We start from the raw sequence: 25,344 nt of genomic DNA on the forward strand, positions 1-25,344 counted from the left end.
ATCTTTTAGCTCCTTTATTTTCAACACAATAAATGACATTGTCATCTCGCTCTTCTGTAGCACAAGAAAATAGACATCCACACATCAGCATATTTATTTATTTGAAATAGTATCATCGTTAGAGATACACCTCACTAAACATTCAACATGTTAAAAAAAAACAAAAAAAAAACACAAAAGTACAATTGATCTTAAACCCTAGTGTTAAAAGTACTAAGACATGAGCCCCGGTTTGGAGAAAATTTGAAAATTTGAGATGCAACATTCAAATCAACATTTGGCTTGTCATTGTGACAAGTTGGTGGTGTGGCAAACAAACAAACGGAAATAGACTAAAATGTCCTTCAGGTTTCACCACAGAGAAATCACCAAGAGCAGGTAGAAACAATGAAAGCAGCAGCTGCTCATCTAACTTGTAACCAATGGGATTTAACGGCAGCTTGCCAGGAAGCTCTGAGATCAGGGACTGCATGCCAGAGGTCAAAGTGCAACAGATAATTCAGAGGTATACTTTACAACAAACAATGTACTCCTCTCCATTCTAACACTAATTCATTTACTACCGGGAAGGAAAAAGTGTCTTAAATGAGAGAAAACTAAAAATTGGAAGTTATTTTGATTATTTCTACAGTTTTAATGTAATAAGAAATAACAGACATTTGGCACAGGTGAGAGTATGGCTATGCTGGGATATTCTGCCTCACCAAGCGGTTAGCTAAGAGTTGCTAATAATTTGTTTTAACTGGCTCAGATGTAATGATCTAAAAATATGACCGAGTGTGCTTATGAGTTGCGCAGATTGCTGGGAATTGTTTGTGAGCCGATTCCAAGAAATGTACGCAGGAAAGTGGCAGTGTGGATTGAAACAGAATAATCCAGACTGATGAGGCTGATTCTGGGAAACACACCCAAGATGTCCCACAGGACTTTCAGATGTAGCATTTAAAAACATGTATTAATGCTGTGTGGCATTAATAAACCAGAGGGCATGAAACTAAAAGAGTTCAACATCTTGCTGGCCCGACATGTCTGTTCTAAACAAACCCATTGTATATATAATGTATAAGAAGCAAAAACATGCTAGTTATCAAAAAAGCAGCCATTGATTAGCTGCTGTTTACTTATTGCTGGATTATATAATAGCTACTGAAAATGAACCACTGAGCAGAACTGCAATAAACTAATTTAATTCTGAATCGTCCATCTGTTGTACTTCTGCAGAGCGACGATGTGATGACAACGATAAGCTACAAGCCAAACTGATGCTAAAGTATCATCTGCAAACAAATACCACTTGCATGACGATGTAATATTGAAAGATACTACATAAAATATTCATTTTTGAACACATTCACCTTTGGAATAACTTCATATTGTATATTTCAGTGTTAGGAACACAATGCATTTCTGGTATTACCACACTGAACAGTAAACACTATAGACACAGTTGTTGGTCGCTAAAATACATTTTATACATCACGTCTTTCAAGTATCGGAATGAAACAAAAGAAACTGCTGATTCTTAACTGAATGTGCATTTTTTTTTTTGTTTTTTATGACAGTGAGTTTTCTCTCTTCATAGGTTGATATGATCATATAAATAAGACTGGTTATTTGTTCTCTTCTGTCTTGTTCCAGTTTGGTTTCAATAGATGTCGAGATCAAGTTATAAGGATCGCTTTATATGAAGGCTACACATTTTACGGCGTGCAGGTTGCTTTGTAAACTAACATTTTTTTTATTTCCTGAATTTTGGTTTTTTTATTGAATGTATTACTCAGATCTAGTTGACCACTGCAGACTTTTTTTTTTTTTTAAACCTCTCGGTCTTTTCCACAGCTGCTTGTCCAGGTGTCAGTGGAAGTGTCCCATAGCTTCAGCTGCCTTTGCCCTCACCACAGGATCCGGATCCTGCAGCAGCACCACTAAACCTGTACGCACAGACACAATGAACCTGTGAGCCTTTAAATCAACCCTGTTGACTTAAAGGTAGCTGCTGAACTCACCTTTGGAGATGGTGCCCATGTTGAGGTGAGAGAGGTGCTCCTGCTGAATGTTCCCCAGGAGGAACCCTAATGGTGGACATGGACCAGAATAATGGTTTTAATTAAACTGATACGCATCAGCTGATGTTTGTCAGAGCCTTTTGCCAAAAACCTGTTTCCTCAGAGAATTAGAAATATATAAAGATGAGTAAAAGTAAGGATATTGGGAAGGAAATATTCTTTCCTTCCCAATGTTATGAGCTACATCGTAATGGGAGAGACGGGAGGAGGGCTGACACGACGAAAACCAGCTGGTTGTTAAATTCTGTGTACAAGCACTTGAATGGAAAGGTGAGTGGAAGGAAAAAGTGTGGTAGAGTTTTTAATCTTCATGACATTTTCTAGCATAGGTTCCACTGATGAGTGCTTCTTTATACTGAATCTCCTGAAACTTTGAGACTTTCGCAGGAAACCTGCAGACAGACGTGTGGTTTCACCATCATGTCCCATAACTGCTGAAAAATACAAAATGGCGGCATGAAATCAAAGGAGAAAATCAGTACAAGAGCTTGAGAGGAAACTGTGGGTGAAACAAGAATGGTCACGTCACCCATTTTGCAGTATTTCAAATATTTAAAACAAAATACGAATCAATAATTATCAATAGACTGATTTGAAACATTTAAATTGTGATAAGTTTTCGGCCATATCGTCTGGCAACAGAAACATGAAATCCCTGTGTTGGACTGGCCTGCAAACTCTACTCACCTAAAACCCAGAAGGAACGTAATCTACGCAATATCCTAATTTTCTGAAGCCAACTTTGGGGTTTTCATCTGCTGCAAGCCACAACCATCAACGTTTGAAAACAGAAATGATTTACCTTCTCGATGATATTCTGTTTAACTGAGATGCATTGGCATTTCCCTCATGACCAAACACTGAATTAGTTCCGTTTCATTGTTAGGAACTAATGTTTACAGTAATGCAGAAAGCTGCTGTACCTATAAACATGGCCGCTGCAGCTCTGACTTCAGCCCAGTTGCTCTTGAAGAACTGGATGACGGAGATGTGGTAGAAGTTCAGCATGCCGGGAAAGTCCTGAATCTACAAGCAACAAAATCACCACTGATCACAACAAACATACTGTCTGCTGGTACAACAACGTCATAACGACGACTCCTTTAGAGCAACTCGAGAATATTCTGCAAAAAGACTAACGCTTCGATGTTTGTTTTTTTTTTTTTTTTTCCAAACAGAGAAGCAAATATTTGTAAATAAAAGCGGCTGAAACCCGTCTCACCAGGTACTTTGTGAGATCGTTGATGAACTCTCCGTAGTGCAAGCTCTTGTCCTCGTGCAGGTGGTTCTGAAACATGGCTGTGATCTGCTCCGACCCGACGACAGGAGCACACACTCGCATCGCATATTTACACGCCTGAAAAATTCAACATCGATTTGCAGCCGAGGAGATTTGTGAACATAAAGGTTAAAGCGGCAGCTTAAGTTGTTTCGTGTCCTCCTGTACCTTCACCACTTGAGCGTTTGGGTCCACCAGGTGCAACAGCAAGCTGACCAGGACATTGTGGATCTGGTCTTTGAAAACCTGCTCTCCCGAGCCGAACTTGGACAGGTTGCCCATTAGGAGGATGGAAGCGCAACGGATGTCGTCGTTGTCCTGCACAAACACGCGGCCAGATGGATCCGTTAAGATCGTGGGCCTCAATGTAGAGCTGAGACCTGCTCAGGTCTGAAAAACTTCAGCTGACACAGGTGATGATTCAGCAGAAAATACACATCATTAGGGCAGGAGAACGAAAAGGTATCTTAAAACAAAGATCTAAAGTATGACTCATGTTTAGTGTAAAAAAATACAACAGCACAATGCATGAGCTGCAATCGTTTCACTTTCTGCATAGCAGTAATATATTTAGGAAATAGTATCGTTATCAAATATTTTTCTATCATTGTGCAGCTCTAGGTGGCATGTTGATAAAAAAAATATGCTGTTCAGTAAAAAGAAGCAAAACAATAATATGTTAAATAGGATCGTTTTAAAAATCTGTAAAATATTATGCATAGAATGAGGCAAATGTCCAAAATTAATGAGCAATTTTAATAAAGTAAGAAAGGGAAGCCAAGGGAATTTTTATTTTTAAGGTTAATAATGTTTGTCCTTTAATTCATGTCTGATATGGATTAATATAAACCTAAACTGACTTGGACAGGAGCAAATCCTGAGTAAGGGTGAGAATGACCTCATTAGTTTTTAAAAACAATTTCATAAAGGGTTTTATCAACTTACACTTTCTAAGAAGGGTCTAATCTTCATGAAGATGTAGACCACCAGTAAGTGGACGTTGTTCTTGTCCAGGTGAAGAAGAACTTTAGACAGACCGGACATGGCCTCCAGGGTGATCAGTTTACCTGAGAAAAACCGTAAATAACCAGTCGGTTTCCAATCAGACGTAAAACAAAACATCACCTCAACCAAACTGCTGTTCTTCGCTCACCTGGATCGTCTTTCTCCTCCATTCCTGAGCTCATGGCTGCAAGCAGCTCCTTGGCGTATTTATTCACCTGACAGGAGAGAGCGACGAGTTAGGCTACAGCCACCTCGGCGTGCCAACGCTGGCCTGGGTTGACCTTTCACCTTTTCTGGCGATCCCACTGCTATGTTGCCGAGTCCTCGCACAGCCAGCATGCGAACGGTGCAGCAGGGATCCGAAATCCTCTCCATCATGTTGTTCATCAGGACGTCTATCAGCATCAGCTCAGTCGCCACGTGATGGTTCAGCAGCTGGACGCAGGAAACGAGCCGGAGGGAAAAATAACGAACGCAAACTTCATCTGTTACCGAACAAAAGTGATCAGCGCTTCCTGTGACGCGATTCTCCGTCTTTAGTTAAATCGTTTCTTTGTCGGCCAAGTCATCAAAGCTACATCAGCAGAAAGCGTCGGCGTTAAAAGTTAGCGTGCGTGTTGGCGATTTTCAAACAGTTTCTCACCTCGGAAAAGAAAGCAGTGACGGTAATCCTCTGGCATTCGTAGATGTTGTTGAGGGACGGACAGAGACTCTCTACGATTGCAGGCAGCCTGGGACCAGCATGCTTCGCCATTGCTCTATAAACAAGACAAACATAACCAAAAGTACAAGTCAGAACAGAATGTAGAGTGGAAAAAATGACATAATTTCGTTATTATGAACTTCTGTGTAGCTAAGATTTATTTTAATTTTTCTTTTATTGTCCAGCTAGCTTTTGTTTCCGTGTGCTTACCTTGCTAGTAGTGTTACCCCGGTAACGTGTGTATTCAGCTCCTTCATTGCATCCCAGGCATCGTCTTCATCGAGTCGTTTCATCACCTCGTCCAGCTGAGCTCGGGCCAACAGGATCCTCAGAGCCTCGGCTGCAACCCTGCAACACAAAATATATCTTCACTAAAGTAAAACAACCAGTCTGCGGCCAGCGGCTCCACAGCACCGTGCTGCCAACGGCGGCGCTGAATAACTTCGACCAAACGATACACGGAAATAAACGAGGATTATTGATAAATATAAGGGAACTGTAAAAGGCCTCTTTCATGTTTTATGCTTTTATGGAGTATCTGCACAGGCTATTCACAGCAGTATGATAATATTACAAGAATCTTTGCTCTAAAATATGCTTTATTTCTTCAAGAGGGTTTTCTAGAAAAGCCTCGTTTTTCTAGAAAAACGCATTTTACCCCTTTTTTTGTAAAAAGATTTGTCGTTTGTCTTTGATTTTAAAACCAAAACCTAATTAAAACCAAGTAAAACCTTCTTTATTAAATTCTACCAAATGTGAAAGAATTTTATATGAAAGAGAGTGACTTTTTTTTTTTTTTTACATTGGGAGTGCCATTGATAATGCTATTAGAGGAAAATGAGTGAATGAATTGAAATTAAAATGATGTAGTGAATTTCCAACTTAAGATGTGAATAAATTGGAAAGGGTAGGTGGAGAGGTTGGTAAGAAATTTTAATTTAATGGGAGTTTTTTTTTTTTTGCAAAAAAAAAAAAAAAAGTTTATTTCACAATGAACAAATTTACTACAGTAAATATGTATAAAAATAAGTGTATAGACATAAAAAACACGAGACAGGTTGGTTTACCTCCATCTCTAGACAAGTAAAAAGGCCCTTTGGATTTTTAAAGGCCATTTTAAAGTACATAAATAAAAACAATCCCGAGCTACGTACCCCGCTACATGCAGGGAGCCAGAGTGCTTGTGGTTGTTGTCTTTGGGTGGCATGACTCCGACGCTCGCTCCCAGTCTGACGGTGAGGCAGGAGAAGAGCTGCGGGAACAGGCTGACCGCTGGCTCCTGAGCCTGACCGTTCAACAGCAGCTCCTTTAGGCCGCACGTCATCTGGACACATAAACACGCATCGATGCATCGCCGCTGTCTTCCACACATAAAGTTGACTCTATTTTGCTCCAGACTAGATTTAATTTCACATCACACAATCTGCTTTAGACTTTATAACAATCAGCGCTGGGATATTTCCAAACTGGATGTCCCACTTACTGCCAGTGGCTGATTGGTGGCCACTTTAGTCATGCCTCCCCTCATCATCGACTCCTTCTTGTCAACGTAGGGTGCTGTGATGACAAGCTTCTCCATCACCATCTCCATGATCTGATTGGCTACGATGGGATCTGCTCCCATCGCCATCCACATCTCGCTGGTCCAGCTGAGGAAGCAGAAATTTTTAACACCAACAGATTAATTCAAAAAATAAAAGGGTGAAACAAATACAAATAAAACATGAGTATTTAGAAGAATGAAGCATTTTACTGCAGGTGGTTTTGTGTACCTGTCATATGGAAGAGGTTGGTTAACTAGAGTGTTGATAACAGTCTGCAGATGCTGAGAAGCCAGGATCAGTACAGTCTGTCCCACTGCTACTCTCACCTTTAAATGTGAAAATAAAATAATCACAACAAAAACATTTATTATGACTTCAGGTCAGGGGTGCCAAACTCGTTTTTACTTCAGGAAACATTAAGATCATCAGCCAAGTTTATTTGTATTGCAGTTTTCCAGAACAAGGCAGTTCAAGGTGGTACGTTATACTGTTGGATTGCTATGCAGAGATTCCCACTGTTCTAACCCTGAACAGGGATTATAACAAACTTAGAATAAAGAAAAAATGCCTTAGCAACTACTTTTTAGACTCACATTCTTCCAATCCAGAAAAGGAATTAGACTTATTTATATTTATCTAGCAACCTTGAACAGGAGTGTCTAGTTTATTTACTTTGGATCAACATTATTACATTATTTTTCTTCTTTTGCTCTTTCCTTTGGTTTGTTATTTTGTTTGCATTTACTTTTAATTTACGTAAAGCACTTTGTATTGCCTTGGTGCTGAAAATGTGCTATATAAATAAAATTACCTTCCATGATAAAAACACAAAAAGTACAAAGTCATCAACAACTGAAACAAGTGCCGTCATTACACATCAAAATATTGGTTGGCGTTTCCTTTATTATGGCTCAATAGCAAATCTAAACAGGTGGGCAAAATATATCAATATAACTACAAATTAAACTGTTATAATAGGAATAAATGGGGGTCTGTGCAGTCGATGAGTTCTTAATAATATTGGACTTTCTTCACACATTAACGCAATTTGGCAAAATACAGATAAAACTGCTTAAAATTTGTTGATAAAATAATAAAACACGACTGTTTTCTTGAAAGCTCTAATTATGTGTCCATCTAGACCACAGAGTCTAGAAAGACGCGTAAAATGTTAGGCGGACCAGACGTGGAAACAAACGAAGCAAGTGCACAAAAACATAAATGTAACAAGTTAGTTAGTACCTGCTCCTCTGTAATGCTTTGGAGACGCACATGCAGAACCTCCAACATTTCTGGGACCTGCAGAGCCGGCACACACACGCCACGCGTTACGTCACCTCACGGCGTTAGACGTCAGCGGCCCTAACGTGGCCGAGTGTGTGTTCCCGTGTGTTTACCAGCTCTTGTAATCCGGCTCCCCGGTTTTTCAGCAGAGTGTTCAAGATGACGGACGAAGCTCTGCAGCAGTTGGCCTGACTGTCGACCAGCCCTTCAAACAACATGAAGACCAGCGTCGTCAGCTGCTGCTGAGGCAGACGCTTACTCATCACCTGACACACGCAGGAGAACATGCAGTTACACACCGCTGAGCTTTGCAGGTTCATAATTCACTTGGCAGGAATATTAAACATGCTGATATGTCAACACTTTATTCCATTAACATCCCAAAATTCAATGTATGCCTTTGGCATAATTAAGAGGACAAAAACAAAATGCATGGGAAAGTACATCATTTTTCTTTCATCCCTGTAAATTAAACCTAGTGCAACCAACTGCTTTAAGCTACAGTTCAAATAAATAATATTAACACAGTAACACAGAACTATGTACTACTCCTGTTTTTAATTAACTGCATGGCTGTGACTGCATGGCACAACAACACTGCATCCACATTCACCTTAGTGAGATCTGAACAGGTCTTGTAAAGCACTGAATGGTCCGGGTTCTCCAGAGCTTCTTTCAGAGGCAGCAGACCTTCAACGCCTTCATCTCTATAGTCCAAGGAGAATCCTAGGAAACACAGAAAAAATATACCTATATGACAGTGCAAATACCTGAAGCCTCTGTAAAACTGTCATGCATCATAAGGGTGAGCGTGGGTACCTTCGTATCGCAGCTGTATAGAAAGCAGCGTGTAAAGGCAGTCGACAGCCGCGGCGCGTACAGCCGGCAGAGGGTCAGAGCAGCGGGGAGACAGCCGGCCCAGCAGAGCTCCCAGGTTGTGGAAAGACACCATGCACTGCAGACGTGGGGAGAGCGAAATGAAACAGCTGTTAGTTCAACCAAAGAGAAACAACATAAGAGACAAATTTTAAATCACAAAAACGTGTGGGCTGTGCAATAAAAAGAAGCTTGCAGAAATGGCAGATCAGTTAAGACTTGATCATTAAGATGTTTAAGGATGCATGTGGGCCTCTGTGTGACGTGTTGATGTGCACCTTGACGGTCAGGCTCTCCAGGTAGTAAGTCAGCAGGTTAGAGGTGGCTGTAATGGCCCTCTCCCTCTCATGGTCGTGTACAGAGCCCAGCCACGACTCAATGTGCTGCAAAGGACGAGAACAAAACGTCTGAAGGTAAAATTAACACACAAAAGCAACGCAAGGCAAACTTTAAACGTATGTGTGAACATAAAAGAAGGATGATACATCATTCACTTCACTGACTGGCTATAATAAAAACATATTTTCTCTTCTCTTTGCAACTGTATTGTCTAAACAAGGATAACCACCACAGATTCAGCCAATCAAGATCAAAACAGAACAGCAACACGCCACCGGCATGAATACATAAAGACGAAGCTGCAGTGATGAGAACAAACATCAGGCTTCACCTTAAAGATTCCCTGCAAGCCGTCCGGACTGGGATCCCTGGCCAGTATGCTCCTCAGAAGCTCCTGCAAAGCAGCCAGTGTGTCTCTGTACAAAACCTAGAGGGATGAGACAAGAGTGTTTTTATGTTTTATTTTAAAAATAAAACAAAGTGACTGAGACAGACCAATATCAACCCAAGCAGCACGTTTCATCTGCGAGTCACCTTTCTCTGCTTGGGGTCGAGGATCTCCTCGTCTTTAGTTTTCTCTGGAGTGTGTGTGTCGGGCGGCAGGGAGAGCACGCCGTTTACACACACCTTGAGCAAGTCAAAGCTCTCGTTCTCACTTAGCGGAGGGTCCAGGGACCTGAAGCACTCGCAGTTAAAGATTAAACTCTGGAAGAAAGCGAGCGCACACACCTGCGGGCCGATATGGCGACATTAGATCATGAAGGATCCGAAATTGCTGACAACGAAGAGAGATTGTGGGAGACAAAAATCTATGAATTTAGCTTTATTCTCCACCTCAGACATTTCAGTTTTATTGTCCTCCTTCGGCTCGTACAGAAGGGAGGAAATGATTACTGGTTTTAATAAACAACATGACAATAATATATTAATGTAATATAGTTACTATTAATGTTTCAGAGCAACATTACCATGAAAGCCGCATGGTGTGACACATTGTGTCAGTGGTGCAGATATGACCAGCACTGGGAATGCCCTTTGTTTTTTTTATTGCAGAATTACTGTAATAAAATCAGGATTTTACAAAAATATATATATTTTTTTTACTATATGGCAAAACAACAACAGCAACAGTTAATGCCATTTACACATCTAAAATGTAAAACAGCTTTTTGCTGTTTAACATTTTAGAAAATGTGGATCATCGTTCAATCGTATTTCTGCAACACGACACGGTAAACACAGAGAAATAAAGGATACATGAGGTTGGCACAGGTTGTCATCACCAGGGGGCGTACTGGAGTCTTTAACGAGTCAGACGGCTCTGACTTCATAAAATCCTGAGCCGTGAAATCAGAAGACAGGAATTAAAAAAAATAATAAAGGTAAATATTACAGTAATTTCAATGAAACTACAAGTTAGCTGGTAAATGGTAATAATACCGACCAGCATGACGGTGATGAGCTCCTGCTTGCGGGAGAAGATGTAGCCTTGTTTCTTCACACATCTGCTGATGGCTTTGGCTATGAGCCCAACGCTCTGGATCAAACTGAGCTTCATAGTCAGGTCCTGAACCAAGGCAAAGACCGACAAAAACAACAAGCAGAGGAATCATATACAACATCTACTCCAGCAGACTGATTTTTATTAATAGTGAACGCAACCGTAAGAGCAAAGCACCCAGCAAAGCGATCACTTTAATCAATCCAAAAATGCTGTTGTAGATTGATCCTCCATGCCCAAAGATGGAGAGAAATCTGAAATCATCATTGCAGAATTAGAAGTGATTTCTAAAAACAGCAGATCAATTGCAGGCTCCCCGTCTAAAATAAAATAAAAAAAAGCATCGGATGAGCCTAAAGCCTCGGGAGAAATGAAGAGTTAAGAAATCACAAGAGCATTTCACACTGAGGGTGAGTCACTGATGAGTAATTTAAGAGCAGTCCACCTTTAAGCAACTACCAAGACAAAAAAGAAAGAGCAGGATCAAGGAAGAAATGTAGATATTTATGAAATGAGGTTGAGAATGGCATGAGATATGATGAGAGATATGAGGAATGTAGGCTTCTATTGAAGCAATAATAAATGTAAAAAAAAAAATACATATGTAAACTTAAACAATATATTGCAGTTTGAATTGCCGATATGGCTTTGACTGCGTTTAGCTCCAATCGTAAGATTACCGTTTGTAAACATCGTCTTATTAGAGCTTATTGTCACAACAGATCACAGTTACTATCATGATTTTAAAAAATAAAATGTTCAAAGTGATGATTAATGATACAATAACTGGCTATTTCCTTTGTACATGATCTAAAGTGGAGACAGGCTATTTTCTAAATTGAATTTAGTTACATTTTAGTAACAATGAGGACCTTCGTCACTCTACTGACACCTGGTGTCAAAAAATAAATAAATAGATGTACATAAAGTGATATGAATGCATGCCTCTAATTATCATCAGGTCTATACCCACACACTGTTTAGTTAATCAATAATTTGTTTACTGTGGACCTTTCACAAATATTAAAGCAAGGTCAGCAAAAGCTTAAAGGAAATGCGATTGTTTCATTAAGATCAAGCTGACTTTAGAGCTGTCAGGCAAGGATTTAGCAAAATTACCCGGAGAGGAAAACTCAGAGGAGCAAGATGAAACAAACAGAAGAAACAAAACAAAACCCTTTAACCCTGTAACTATACCTTTGTCTCTACTTTAATCCCAAGAACCTGCATAAAAAGAGGTGACAACGTAATAAGGTCATATACAAATTCTCAATAAATTCTATGCATTTCAGGCTGAAAGGTGACATGATCAGAAATAACCCAAAGTGTGACGGGATAATAGCGCAAAAAAAAACAAAAAAAAAAAAAACGTTACTACCTTTATAAACTGTTCATGACATCTTATGCTGAATAAACATACAACTAGAGAAGGATTAAATGAATGATGGCATGCCTAGTCTTGAAATATCCGTCTAATCAGAAGCTAAATGTTGATCTGAATCATATAATGATGCTGGTCAGATGTTGCAGGCCAGCTCCAGGATTTTTTCCCTTTTTTTTTTGCAATGAATGCAAAACTGGTCACTAAATGTGTCCTGCATTTATTACAAGCACGTTACAAAATTATGTATAAACATAAATCTTTATCTAAACAACCAGCATCTTGCTGTGAACAGTCACTTCAGTTCAGCAGCACAGAAGTGACCTGCAGTACTTCCCACAACAAAGAGGAGCTTAGACAAAGCCACTGTTCACTGATAATAAATACTACTGTCATCACAGGGAGGAACTTATCCGAATTATCTGCACAGACGGTTGGTTTCGTAATCGCTGCCTCTTTCTCCCAGCACGCTCCGTACCTTGGTGTTGAAGTGTTTACTGATGCAGCGTAAGATGTCCTGATCGATGCGGCTGAGAATCTTCTCCGGAGGCGCGTTCAGCGCCACGTGGCCGTAGCACAGGATTAATGTGCTCTTCACCTTCTCCACCTCAACTTCATTACGCTCCTGTGGCAAGAGAGCGGACGGTAAAACTCTTTGCAGGAACCCGGACAAAACGTTTCCCATTTGAGGGGGTTTCACGGTTTGTACTTTGAGCAGGTTGAAGATGCTCGGCGACTTTTTGAAAGCGTCCGATTTGCCAAACTCATCAAGCTTGGCCAATGTTCCCTCTAAATGGCTGTTGGCACACAGACCGACGCCCATCGCCACCCCCTGAGGATGGAAAGTTAAAAGTTAGACTGATGTAAAGCAGAAATTAATGATGGATATAACCTGTTTTGTGTTTCATTTACCTCTCTTTCAATTGCGTCATTGTGTCGCGCTGCGAGGAGGACTTCCTGTAGCTGCTTCTTCACAACCTCCTTATTGAAACACTGCTGGAGAGTCACTCCGATGCATCGGTACAGGAAGCTCTACGAGAGAAGGAAGGGATTTGTTTTCCGCTCTTTATTAGACAGTTTTACATCCCTTATAAATGTTGAGTTTGCACAATCATAGATGTCAACATATTTTGCACCACACCCTGTAAAATACAAATATGCAATCTTAACAAGTCTTTCATAAACATTTAGGTTATAGAACTTCAATACTTTGTCTAGTGACCCTTTAATATCCTTTTACAAATTATGTAGTGAGTTCAGAGACTTTATTGGAAATCTTATAAGCCTTAGCTTTTGACTTTTATAACACGTTTACTGTGTGGCATGTCAGTAGCTTCTCCAAAATGGGAAGTTAATAAACCCCAGACTCAAACAGGGTATCTGTAGATTACAGCAAGTCAACTTTAAGGCTTTTAATGTCACCTTGAATGATATTTAAGACAGAAAAAGCAAAAGAGGGGACAATCAGGCGAACTTGCATTACAATCAAGTATAGCAAAAACTGTGAACTCGGTGTTGGGCCCACAATAAGGATGAAAAAGCTAGCTAGCTGGCTAGCAAGGGTACATTAGCAGGAAGTCTCCCTTGAGTCACAGAATGCAATGAAGATGTTTGTGTGCGACTCAAACTTTTTTGTCTGACAGAAAAGTTGTGAGAGAGAGAGAAAAAAAAAGACATTAAATTGTCCTGCCACGATAAAATTTAACACCAACTTATATTTCAAGGCCTTAATTTTAGACACATGAAAATAAAGCTTATTACACACACACATTACCTTCTCCTCCAGGGCGTTGTTGTATGTCGAGAGGTATCTTGTTGCTTCAGCAGCAAACTGACAAACCCACTTGTCATCTTCAATCGACGTCAGGGTTTGAGACAAGAGCTGGGGGCAATTTCAGACAGCTAAATATCGATTCTGCTAACATCTAGTCACACACAAAAGGCTAATAATTATTGGCAGAAGTTCACATTATTGACAATAAAAACCCACCTCAAGTAGCTTCTCATCCCACTTCTTCTTATCCAGACTCTCTGCTGTTGACTCTGATAATAACAATAGAAAATGAAAACCTGCACACTTTACAATCTAATCAAATGAATAAAGAAACAGTTTCCGCACCCTCTAGCAGCGAAAGCAGAGGAGGAATTTCCTTCTCCCAGACCGTTTCCGTTTTGGGGTGAATGTTGATGCTGAGGATCTGTAGGAGCGAGAGCGACGGCGGTCCATGGCCTCTGCTATTAAAAGGAAACGCTGCGTTGACCTAGAACACAGTGACACCGTTCTGTAAAAATAGTTTCAAAACATCTATAGTTGGAGGCCTAAACAGGCTAGGAGAAAAAAAAATAAATCAGATATCACATAGAAGGAAATCATGGCATCCTGCAGAATGTAACCAAGACTTAGTCAGAAAGACAAATATGTACCGCAATTAATTTTCCCCCATTCAATCACAATCTGTTCCTGATACTTAATAATTAGTTTTCTACAGCCTCTATTTTACACTCTACATGCCGAGAAGAAACATATGCAAATCCTTCTTTTAGCATATGAGCTTATGGCTCATTTGTAATGTGCAAATTGACTTACCAGCAGTCTGATCATTAGAGTTTGAGGAGATGGGAGATTAACTGGTGGCGAGGAGAAAAAGAGAAGAATGTGTGAACGTGAAATTCATCAGAAGAACAAGACAAACTGTAAGAAACACTTTTTTCAGTTTGAAGATTTACTTCCAATACTTATTAGAATTTGTTATTTTTTTGCACCAAATGAGCAGAGAAAATGTATTTCACAGCACCGATATCAAAGCATATCAAGAAATTATAGCCTGAAAATTGCAAAGATTTTCCTCAGCAAAAGTTAATAATCTGTTTTTTTTTCAAAATGACTAGAAATAAATATTAAAGATAGGACAACTGTAAATATCAACATTGTTTTAGAAGCAGAAAAGCAACAATAATTGTTGCTTTTCTGATTAAATAACAGCACACATTCGTCACACTGTCGGAGTGTGATAAAAGTGTAATTTGTTTTACTGATCAGTAAAAGCAGCATACTAACCCTCCTGTGTAAAATCAATCTTGAAGCTGGGCTCCTGGTTGCTTTTTTTCTTGTTCCCCAACACGATGAGACTCTTGCAGAGGGGAGTCGTGGCATTGCTGAACTGTGAAGGCGTCAGGTAGTACAGCAGCTTGGGCCAAAGCACCTTCAAACAAAAACAAAAAAAAAAAAAAAAATAAATTCATGGTAGGAATATCAGCATTCATTATCCATGAACAGATCAGACAGAGACATTTAGACATTTACGTCAGCGAGGCGGCCGACGGTGGTGGTGAGGAGATGGAGGGTGCTGTCACACATCGTCCTTAGTGCCTCATTGGTCACCTCCTCTGGATCGCTGGTTGCTCTTTGGTGGGACTTTGGGACACACAGAGGAGCAAATATTCATAGGAATACATTTTACTTTCATAAAAAGTGCAAAAAGATATAAAAGAACCAACTTTTGTCTAGACATTGTTAATTAGTTAGCTTTAAGAGTCATTAAACAACTTTAATCTTAGCAGGACCATTGAGCTGATTAGGTACATTTTTATCTCCTGCCATCTGCAGATCTCATATATGCTGCACTAATGATTTTGTTGCTTTATTTTACTGCGAGTGTCTGCTTGTAAATCTGCCGTCTTCGTTTTTGTGCCAAATCAGCTTTGGTGGAACATGATCCATCACACAATTTTTTACATTAATTTTTTAGTCGGATCCATTAAATTCCACTCAAAACAAAAGCGGAAAGCTGGAACAGATGTTTCAAGTTTTTTTTTTTTTTTACCTGGTATGTGTCGTGCAGAGCACAGTTTTGAACTATGAATCGGACCAGTAATTCCCCTCCCTCTAATTCCAGGTAACCATGATGGGCCATGGCGCTGATCACCTGGACCACACGCTTCTTCACCTGCAAAACAGACAAATCCAGATGCTCAGATACAAGCCAATATGCAGCAATGGAAATACTGTTTATCATTGTCAAAATTTCAAACTTTTCCCACCTTCTGGCCTTTTTGAAAAACGTAAGAACAAAAGTTCATTCTGAACTGAATATTTCTACAATCATCATTGATAGACTGATCTCTATCCATCCATATCTGAGAGTTTGTATGGAGTTTTATCTTCCATATTAAGAAAAGTTTTAAAGCAGTGTGATTGGCGCAAATTAGATCTTAGATGTTTGTTGTGCCAACTGTGAAAACGGAAATAATCTACAAAATATTTTTTCCATACTTATGCACACATGGAAAATACTTCAAACTCCATATTTTTCCATCAAGAACCCTGACCAAAAGAAAAAAGGACAGGCTGTCCCCCAGAATAAAATGAATCTCTCTTTGCACCGTTATGATGTTACCTTGTTGCTGTGGTCTGCCATCGGCTGTCTAATGCTGGCCAGAATCAGAAGCTTTTTGCTCTCCATTGTAGAAGCTGCAACACGCATGCACATAAGAGGTGAACGTATTCATAAAAGCCATGTTAAAAAAAATGAAATTTGTGGCGTGTGGTTGTAGCATTTTCCTTACAGGAGGAGTTTATGAGGTGACGAAGCACAGCCAGGGAGCCCATCCTGCTGCGCTCGTTGCTATTCTCCAACCTCTGCAGAACGTACATGACCAGCCGGTCGGGAAAAGAGTTGGCTAGTGGGAGAGGAGGAATAAAACAGTGAGATGGACAAAGTTGACAAAAAAAGTAAAGATATTAATAAAATAAATAACTAAATAGAAATAGTTCAAGCCAGAAAAAAACAAGCAAGTAAGTGAAATGGGAGAAGTTGTGGAGCAACTTTCACAGTTAACGAGATTATGTGGAGGAGACAGAGCCAACACACTAATGCATGATCTCATTACTGCACTTGTGACTCCGTAGAGCTACATCCGATAGATCAGCCGGTTGGATGGGGTTTAAACTTTGCCATATAGACACTGTGGTCACCCTTCACATTTTAATACATATACAGAAATAAAAACAGAACCAGTACCGAGCAAGCTGAAGCAACGCAAGACTTCGTTGTGGTTCTTGACAGTAGGAGGGTCGCTGTAATCGACAGGAGCAGAAACCTGCAGGAGACGAAGGAAAAGGTACACGAGATCACAACTAATTTAATGCAAACGGATGTACTTAAAGATGTACTAATTTTACATTCAATTGTTTTGTAAAGTGCCTATACCAATCACAACCCATTCTGATTTTTCTTTAAGAATTATAATAAAAGAATTTGAAGCTTTTATTCCAGCCGTCCTGCTGTGAAAGTTCACTTATTTTTTAAATTAGCAAGGAGGCTTCGCTTAGAATGAGACAGTAATAATGACTGTCGTGTCCTGTTAAATTATATAAGAAAACAGATTATACATTTTTTTTTCTGTTTTAAGTCTTAATCTCTCTTATAGCCTCAACTAACTAAGAACTAAGTTGTGTTTTTGAGGACGTGTTTCAGAAAAGTCCTTTTAAATATCTTGTTATATTTCAATGCATAATGTGACTTCATCTTAAAACACAACCTTCAAGTCTGTGTCGCTTATTAATAACCTGCATATTGTAAAGTATTGCCATCGTAACCCAGAACTCATATATGGTTCGGGCACTGATCTGACAAAGATTTGATTATTGAGTTACAAAACCAGGTAATAAAGCTATAAATTCAATGACAAATTATCTCTTCAATGATAATGTGAACAAGAAAGCCGTGACATACCAATCACACTTCTCTATGCTGTGTCCATTTTTTTAACTTTGGGTCAAAAAACTTTGTTTTTTTGAAAAAAGGAAAAAAAAAAAAAAAAAAAAAAAAAAAGGAAAAGGCACTTTTACAATGTTTACAGATTTTCTGCACATCCATTCAGTCATTTGTGGTAAATTTCTGCAATAACAAGCATTATTCAAGTGCTGTCAAAGTCCATGAAACCACATGACTATGACTACAGTGACACGACATGTGATGCAACTAAAGGCAACGTCCAGGATCACTCAAATTGGAGTCGCGGCGCCTAACCTGGCGTTGACGTGTCTTTACCTGCTGATGCAGAGTCAAGAGGAGCCCGTCCAGCTGCGTCTCCAGGACTCTGCTGCCCATGTTGACCGACGCTTCCAGGACTTGGCACAAGCTCTGTTCGGACCAAAGGGAAGACTCTTAGCTTCAAGCTAAACTTGTTGCAGTCAACAACCTGACTGTTTCGGAGCGTTTGCGCCCACCTTACTGATGACGTAGTGCTCGGTGTTTTTCTTGTACAGGGACACGATGGTGGGGATGATTCTGGGCAGCTGCTCCTCCAGTTTGTCACTGGCCATCAGGTGACACATGGAGCCCACCGCCTCACCCACTGTCAGCCTCAGCTGGAGGACACACAAAGACAGGCAGGATACGAGGTGACAGATGAGACGGACTGCACATTCGCCGCTCCGCAAGGGAGGAAATCAGAAGAGACTACCAGCATACCAGCTAACTTTATTTACAAGTTAAATAAAGCAAATGAAAAATCACGATAGCACTGGGACACGTCTTCAAGTCACCAGTTAAAAAAAAAAAAAAATCTACTGACCGAAAAAAACCTAATAAGTTATAAAGAAAAGAGAAAACTTGCGTCACTCTGTGAGCATCTGGTCGACTGTCAGGAAGTCTCTAAATGGAACCAACATCGACTTCAATTAAGGAGAACAGTGGAGGGGCTGTTACTCAGCAGCACTCATTAATGCAGACTCATTACAAACAGAGGACTCTTGTGTTTCTTTGGGACTTTTACTTTACTACAGGATAAAAATCGTCCTAATTACACCCCAAATATACGACGTTATGCTACCTATAGGTTGTGTTTGTAGGCTGATGCATTTTATGTCATCTTGTTCAACTTTCTGTATTGATCTGGAGTATCCTTTACCTTGGGCTCCCTGCTTTGTAACCAGTTATTGAAGAGAATGTCAAAAGCTGCGTAGATTTCACCGGAGAATGTGTCTTTTCTGACTGTGGGATCTGGAGCTTTGTCCAGGTTGGCCAGGTACTCCAGGATGCTGTCACTGAAATGACACAGCGCTGCCAGGAGAGCATGAGGAGGAAAACAGCAGGAGAGAGAGCGACAAGCATGAACAGAGCAGGAGGAGGAGGAAACGCTGAAGGTGTCACTTTGTGTTCCATCGTTATTATACAGAACATCAGAGAACAAATGTTTGAAGTTCTTAGTCAGTTCTTTTAAGATGAGACGTGAACTGAATGGTGGGAGGTTCTTACCGGATGAAAATACCCACTTCATGTTGTCCTGTTTGGCCATGGCCAGCATTGGCAACATGGTTCCCAAGATGGCATTCAGGAATGGCACCATCCCATAAACTAGAAAATAGAAATATTGAGAAATTAAAAGAATAAAACCACTGAAAATAATCTTTTTTACAGCACTGGAATGAGTCCTATTTGGGACTTTGCAAGAAAGCTTTTGGAGGAAACAACAAAGACTTCCTACGAGTTCCTCATGATACAATCTTTTATAATATGTTTAATAGCATTCAGACATTTCCTTTTCCACGGCAGGATAATCTCTCAGAGGTGTAGGAACGTTTGAGTGAGTCTTCTTGTCAGTGGAACCGACTCATTCTAGTAAAAAACCAAACGGTGGGAACGTTTCTGGGCAGGTTAAACAGGTTCCTGTTCTTCTCCTAACAGTCACTCACTGCTTTCCTGCCAGAGCTGTGACTTCCTGGTCAGTGGCTGGCGAGTTGGCTCACGTGAGCCACTCTGTGGTGGTTACCTTATCGGAGACTGAAATGTTTCTTCCCCCTTTCATGTGTCTCACCGTTTGAGTCAGAGAGGTTGGCCAGTGTTTGAACCACGAAGAAGTGAGGTAGGACCCCTGGCTGGAACTTGCTCAGTATCTCCTCCATGATGTCGTTGATGTGTTTGTTCCCCACGGCAACCAAGATGTTACTGGCCGCCTGCTGCCAGTCAGGAACGACATCCTTAGGCAACCAAGAGGGCGCGATGAGAGCAAAACATTATTATCAGTGGATGTTATTTATTTTGTGTAAATAAAAATAAAGGAGCGGCCATTTCACCTTGGACCTGGTCATTTCCTCTGAAGCGAGGGAGATGATGCTTTTTATTCGGGGAGCACTGATCTCCTCTATCCTGCAGCCAACAATCAGCTCAATGGTCTGAAGAACCACGACTCTGTGACTCACTACCAGCTGCAAGAGGAAAACCAAGGGAGAGCAGATTATGAGGAAGGCATAAAAATATGTGAAGATTCCAAGAAATACATTTGCAATACAGAGTGTGTCGCGTAAAATGCCTTCCTCTGCTTTGCGTGTTGCACCGCGCATGTCGTCTAAAACTTCCTGATTGCAATGTGTCACAGTGAACCAAAGATGGCGAGATCGATAGCTGTGGCGGTGTGATAAGATGGATCCCTATTATACAGTCATGAGCTGAGTCAGAGCCCTGGACTAATGTAAAAATAAGCTGAATCTATTGACGTTTCATACTTGAACCTCAAACATTACGTTTCAACTTGATGTGTTCAGTTGTGCTAGAAACAAAAGGCTGAATTAAAACCTGCGGACCAATAAAATGACACGTTATATCAAATCACGTCTATTCTTTACTTTATAGTTTATCTTTTGATGCCGTTTTCAAGATTACACAGTGAAACCTCTTTGACACAGTTTCATTTCCTCATTTATATGTCACCAGGTGTCTCAAAGCAAACATCAGCAACAACCAATTTGCAGAAGTTTAGATAATAAAAAAAAAGAAACGTTTTAGAAGTTGTCCATTTAATTTACGCCTAATGATGGGACAAAATTTCAAGACAAACACTGAATATCCTGAAGTTTTACCTTGGGATGCTTCAGGAGGTAGTCCTGGCACATGGCCAGCACTCGGTCTGGCTGCTGTTTTCCCAGAGTCAACATAGACTTTCTGACCTGATCCTGGACCTCAGAGTCCTTATCATTGGCTGCATCTAGCAGAGCCAGTGTCACCTCTGCGGATTAAAAAAACAGCAGAAGAAACAAATATGTCAGGCGGACTTGTACTTGCATGTAAATGAGGACGGAAAACTTAAGTCAGAACATTTCGATTTAAAACGTTGTGACAAAGAAAGACTTTAGCATAAAAAAAAAACGTACGTTCTACGTCTGTGTCATCCATGGTAGCCGTCAAGAAGACAGGCTTCCTGAAACCAGTGAGCGAAGCTGGACACTTTCTGCTGGGGACAGACGAGCAGAGGCTCCCTGGAGCTGAGAAACAAAATGCAAACTACCATTAATACAGGGAGAGATTGTTGGCAAGAATTACAGCTCCATCAATCAGTTTATTCCAGACTACCACCAGATTTCTGGTTTTCCTTGTTCATTCTAGTTTTTACTCCAATGGATTACAGCACAAAAGAGAAAAAACAAATCTGCTGTACCTTTTTTCATAAAGAGAGTTGTTCTGAATCAAACAGAAATAAAAGGAATCAAAAGATCATCTTCGTACATGCATCGGACCGCTTCCCTAACCTTGCTTCTATGAAATGCAAAAAGCGCTTTTAAATATATTCAGTAGGTTGATGCTTTCACTGACTTTGAATGGAGGAAGTTCATGTCACCAATCGGAACAGAACAAGAGAAAACTAACTAATTCTGATCTCTGGTTTATAAATATGTGGCTGCCAACCTCATCAAGACGCATCAAACATCCCTTTTCACATTAAAAACGGGTTTGTAGCTTTCTAAAGTTTTATATAAACAACAGATTTCCTAAAGCTTGTGCACATAGTTATTTTTTAAAATTAGCTTGCAAAACTAGAAAAGACAGCAGCAAATAAGTAATGTCTTATTAGTTGTGCTAAGATGCATGTAAACCAAGTTATTACTGAAGCGGACAGGCAAACTGTGCAGCTTCTACTGATTTAGAGCTCACACAGCAGGTAATGCTTCCATACGACAAACCTGCGTGACAGCTTACACACACTTTAAATACTGAACAATGAGTGGAAACGGCCATTACAGTTTAACTGTATTTATCTAGAAAACAAAAAAATCGCAGATATCACACGAGTTTTCTCCCAAAATCCATTCAAAGTCCCTATAAATTAAGACAAGCAGCTCCGATATAGTTGCTGGAGCGCAAACACTATATGACATTAAAAGACAAACATACTCTGCACTCCTATGTCAGAAATATAGTATTTTGTGGTTCAAAAAAAAAAAAAGTTGTTAAAGAGACAGTTTTAAATTAGTAGGACAGTAAAGGTGCTGCAGTAAACCCTCTGACAGCTTAGCACACTAGCCTAGCAGCTTCTGCTACGGAAGAGAAGCTAGCCGTTTCCTCAAAGGAGGAGGACAACCAGAGACAATGAGGCTAATTTACACAGAACCCACTCACCGAGAGAGCGTCCCCAAAGCGAATCGCGTCCTGACACAAGGTCAAATCTTTGTCTTGGCTTGACAGACAGGCAGCGGGACCGTCACGGTGTGCGTAACGAGTACGTGTTTGCAGGTGTAAACACGCCTGGTCATGTGCTTCTTGTCAGCAGGAAAGCAGGAGGCTGACCGGGGGGCGTTCCCTCCACCCAGCACTAAGACACATAAAGCTGCTGCTGCTGCTGCTTTCTGTGATGAAATGAATCATTCTTGTGAAATATAACATGTTACTGCATTTGTCTTTTATCAGAGAATAGTCCAGATGTATTAACAGCACTGCGTTAAAACCATCTGTTGTTATGAATACAGATTAGCTGTTCCAATTCTTTTTTCTTTATTTGTTTTTGTGGCTGCATATTTAATATTGGGAAATAAATAGAACAATTGTGAAAAATGCGCTTGGAAATATTAAAAACAACTGTTCTCTTGTTTTTCTCCTATTCAAACTTTAACTTATTGGAAATAAAATATATATATATATATATTCTGACAGAGCAAAGATACTAAAAGTCATTCAAGACAAAAGCTGGATGTAAACCTATTTAAACCAGAAACAGTGATTGCTACATCATTTTTCAATGAGTCATTTAACTGTTTGACTCAGCTGAAGAAAATCCACTCCCTCCAAGGCAAACACTCCCAAGATCTTAAAACAAACACTGGACAAAGAGCTTTAAAGATTCTGTCATCCTCAATGTCTGTTGAATGACGGTGCAGCAATTTGAAATCATTTGACAATTGTGCAACATCACATGCAAACTACAGCATGACAGGAAATCTGGATCAGCCTCGATAGGCTCTCATTTCCCTCTTTAATTTTTAGTCACTAATATTCGGCTTAAAGAAATGTTGATCTTAAAAATGCTCAAAACAAACTGCCGTTTGTCACATAAGTACGAACAACAGTCAAAACCTGTACCCCCCCACAAGTAGACGGAGTTCCCTCTTCACTGGAGGGAACCCCAACATACAGGCATCAAGATGGGAGGCAAAAAGTATGCCCACTCCTTCTCTGCGCCTCTCACCGTGGTCAACTCAAAAGAACCTGATCCAGAGTCCTCAGGCTCCACTTCCTCAGTGGAAGATGCGATGGTGGGATTGAGGAGGTCTTCAAAGTACTCTGACCAAGTCATTCTCCATGGCCTCTGTGACTTTCTTCCATGCCCAAGTTTTTGCTTCAGCGACCACCTGAGCTGCATGTCGCTTGGACTGCCAGTAGCCATCAGCTGCTTCCAGGGTCCCACAGACCAAAAAGACCTGATAGCTCTCTATTTTCAGCTTGACAGCATCCATTACTTCTGACAACTGCCCACCAGCTGATTCTAGGGTTGCTCCTAAAACAGGTACTGACAACCTTGTGGCCACAACTCTGATAAGTCAATGGAGGTGGGGAACGTGGCCGACTCTGTTTAGTTTGCGTTTACACACAACCATTACCCTCTTACGTTTTGTTACTGCAGAAGAAGTTGCAATAGAATGATAACATTTATTGGCTAGTCAACCCACATCTTTGTGCACTAAATGTGATTCCTGAATCATAGCAAAATCTATGTTTTCTTTTTTTGCAGAGAAACTCTAATACAGTGGTGCTTTTGTGAAGTATGTTATGACCTCGGCATTGATTGAGATTAGATTAAGAACCATCATATGGTGAAAAATATGATAAAATTAAAAATGAGTTAACACACCAGTAAAAAGGGAGACGATTGGATCCGCTAACATAAGAATAATAAAAAAAATATCCTCGAACTTAGGAAGAAAAAACTATTAACAGAAAGAAACATCCAAAAACAAAGAGAACAAAGGAAGGTGAAGAGACATAGAACTGTCAAACCTTCGTGAAACTCAAGAAACTGAGGGCCTGCAGCAATGGCACCATCAAAAACTACTTAAACCAAAACGCAACATAGCCGGTTGGCCACATTCTTGGAATATTTAGATATCTGTGTGACCCCCACAAAGTATGTGGTCACAAAGTATGACCACTAAAATCACAACTAATTGTGATTTTAGTTTCAGATTTTACCTTGTTTGGAAATTTTTGAAGCAATGTCATGCAGCAGCACAAATGCGCCGCTAGATGGCAGAAGGGGGACATTGTGGGACTGACGGTGCAATATTTCTGTGTTGAAAAAGCTACCCTCCATTCAGATGAGAGCTACCAGCGCAACAACACCGTGGGGCTCACTTATTTCTCCTGTTAAAACAGGTTAGTTCCGTGCTAAGCAGAAAGCCGATACGTAATGAACATGATTGTTAACATTATTGAGGTATGTTTGGGACATCTTATGCTGGGATAAATATGATAAAATGTTGAATCTGAATGTCAGCATGAGGCACGCGCGTGTTAGCTTAAGGCAGTGGTTCCTAAACTTTTTCACCTGGGCTCACCTCCCCCCCAGTGGTGGTTTCCAAACATTTTCTGGGCCCCCCCTATGGATTACTTATAGCTGCCTTTTTGAACGACGTTTGTGGGTGGGGGTCGACTTTTTTGGGGGCAAAATGAATGTACGTAGCCGAACATAGACAACATCAAGCTTGTTAAGCTTAAGGTGATGTGATATTAGCTAGTCATCTTTTAGCTAGCATTACCTGCATCCAACAGCTTTACTCAACTCAGTCGGTTAGTTTGGGGGAAAAACTGAAAAGTTATTTGCGGTTTGCTGCCATGATTGTAACACAAACCTGCGTAGCTCTGCACAGCAGCAGCAGCAGGTCTCCTTCACTGCCGTACAGGTGTAAACCCAGCGCAGTCGTCGTCGTCTTCTTGTTTTATGGCGGTTGGCAAACAACTTATAGGTGCATTACCGCCACCTTCCAGACTGGAGTATAGATTAGTTGTCCTACCACTATAATCTTCCCATAATACCTGACTTCCTAAGAAAACTAAAAATGCTGTTAAATACTACATCCTCAGACGATTTTTGCAGC

The 25,344-nt window shown here is 40.3% G+C and overlaps 1 protein-coding gene across 5 annotated transcripts; it reads right to left on the reverse strand.

The window, feature by feature from the left end:
• Window positions 1-22,545, reverse strand: mroh1 (maestro heat-like repeat family member 1). 5 transcript variants are annotated; one of them, XM_015020756.1, is made up of 45 exons: window positions 22,376-22,545; window positions 21,133-21,237; window positions 20,842-20,987; window positions 20,059-20,190; window positions 19,800-19,962; window positions 19,241-19,339; window positions 18,894-19,045; window positions 18,211-18,351; window positions 18,032-18,124; window positions 17,000-17,078; window positions 16,545-16,658; window positions 16,376-16,449; window positions 15,803-15,925; window positions 15,283-15,393; window positions 15,037-15,181; window positions 14,566-14,606; window positions 14,098-14,239; window positions 13,969-14,027; window positions 13,753-13,860; window positions 12,891-13,010; window positions 12,688-12,810; window positions 12,457-12,603; window positions 11,795-11,821; window positions 10,541-10,663; window positions 10,354-10,433; window positions 9,631-9,772; window positions 9,428-9,523; window positions 9,036-9,140; window positions 8,701-8,836; window positions 8,495-8,607; window positions 7,995-8,147; window positions 7,840-7,896; window positions 6,826-6,923; window positions 6,537-6,702; window positions 6,208-6,377; window positions 5,264-5,401; window positions 4,994-5,108; window positions 4,639-4,785; window positions 4,499-4,565; window positions 4,291-4,412; window positions 3,514-3,663; window positions 3,289-3,423; window positions 2,990-3,092; window positions 2,007-2,072; window positions 1-1,931 (listed from the first exon to the last, which is right to left on the reverse strand). In XM_015020756.1, exons 2-45 carry the CDS (start codon window positions 21,152-21,154, stop codon window positions 1,855-1,857), a joined length of 4,920 nt encoding a protein of 1,639 aa, XP_014876242.1. In that variant the 5' UTR covers window positions 21,155-21,237; window positions 22,376-22,545; the 3' UTR covers window positions 1-1,854. The 5 variants fall into 5 exon arrangements, with proteins under 5 accessions (XP_014876242.1, XP_014876243.1, XP_014876244.1 ...); XM_015020757.1 differs by having other exon boundaries at window positions 21,133-21,243; XM_015020758.1 differs by having other exon boundaries at window positions 13,969-14,021; window positions 22,376-22,544.
• Window positions 22,546-25,344: the final 2,799 nt, after the last annotated feature.

Source organism: Poecilia latipinna, unplaced genomic scaffold (genome assembly GCF_001443285.1).
Source record: "Poecilia latipinna isolate Pla-1442-1.1 unplaced genomic scaffold, P_latipinna-1.0 Scaffold2652, whole genome shotgun sequence".
NCBI lineage: Eukaryota > Metazoa > Chordata > Actinopteri > Cyprinodontiformes > Poeciliidae > Poecilia > Poecilia latipinna.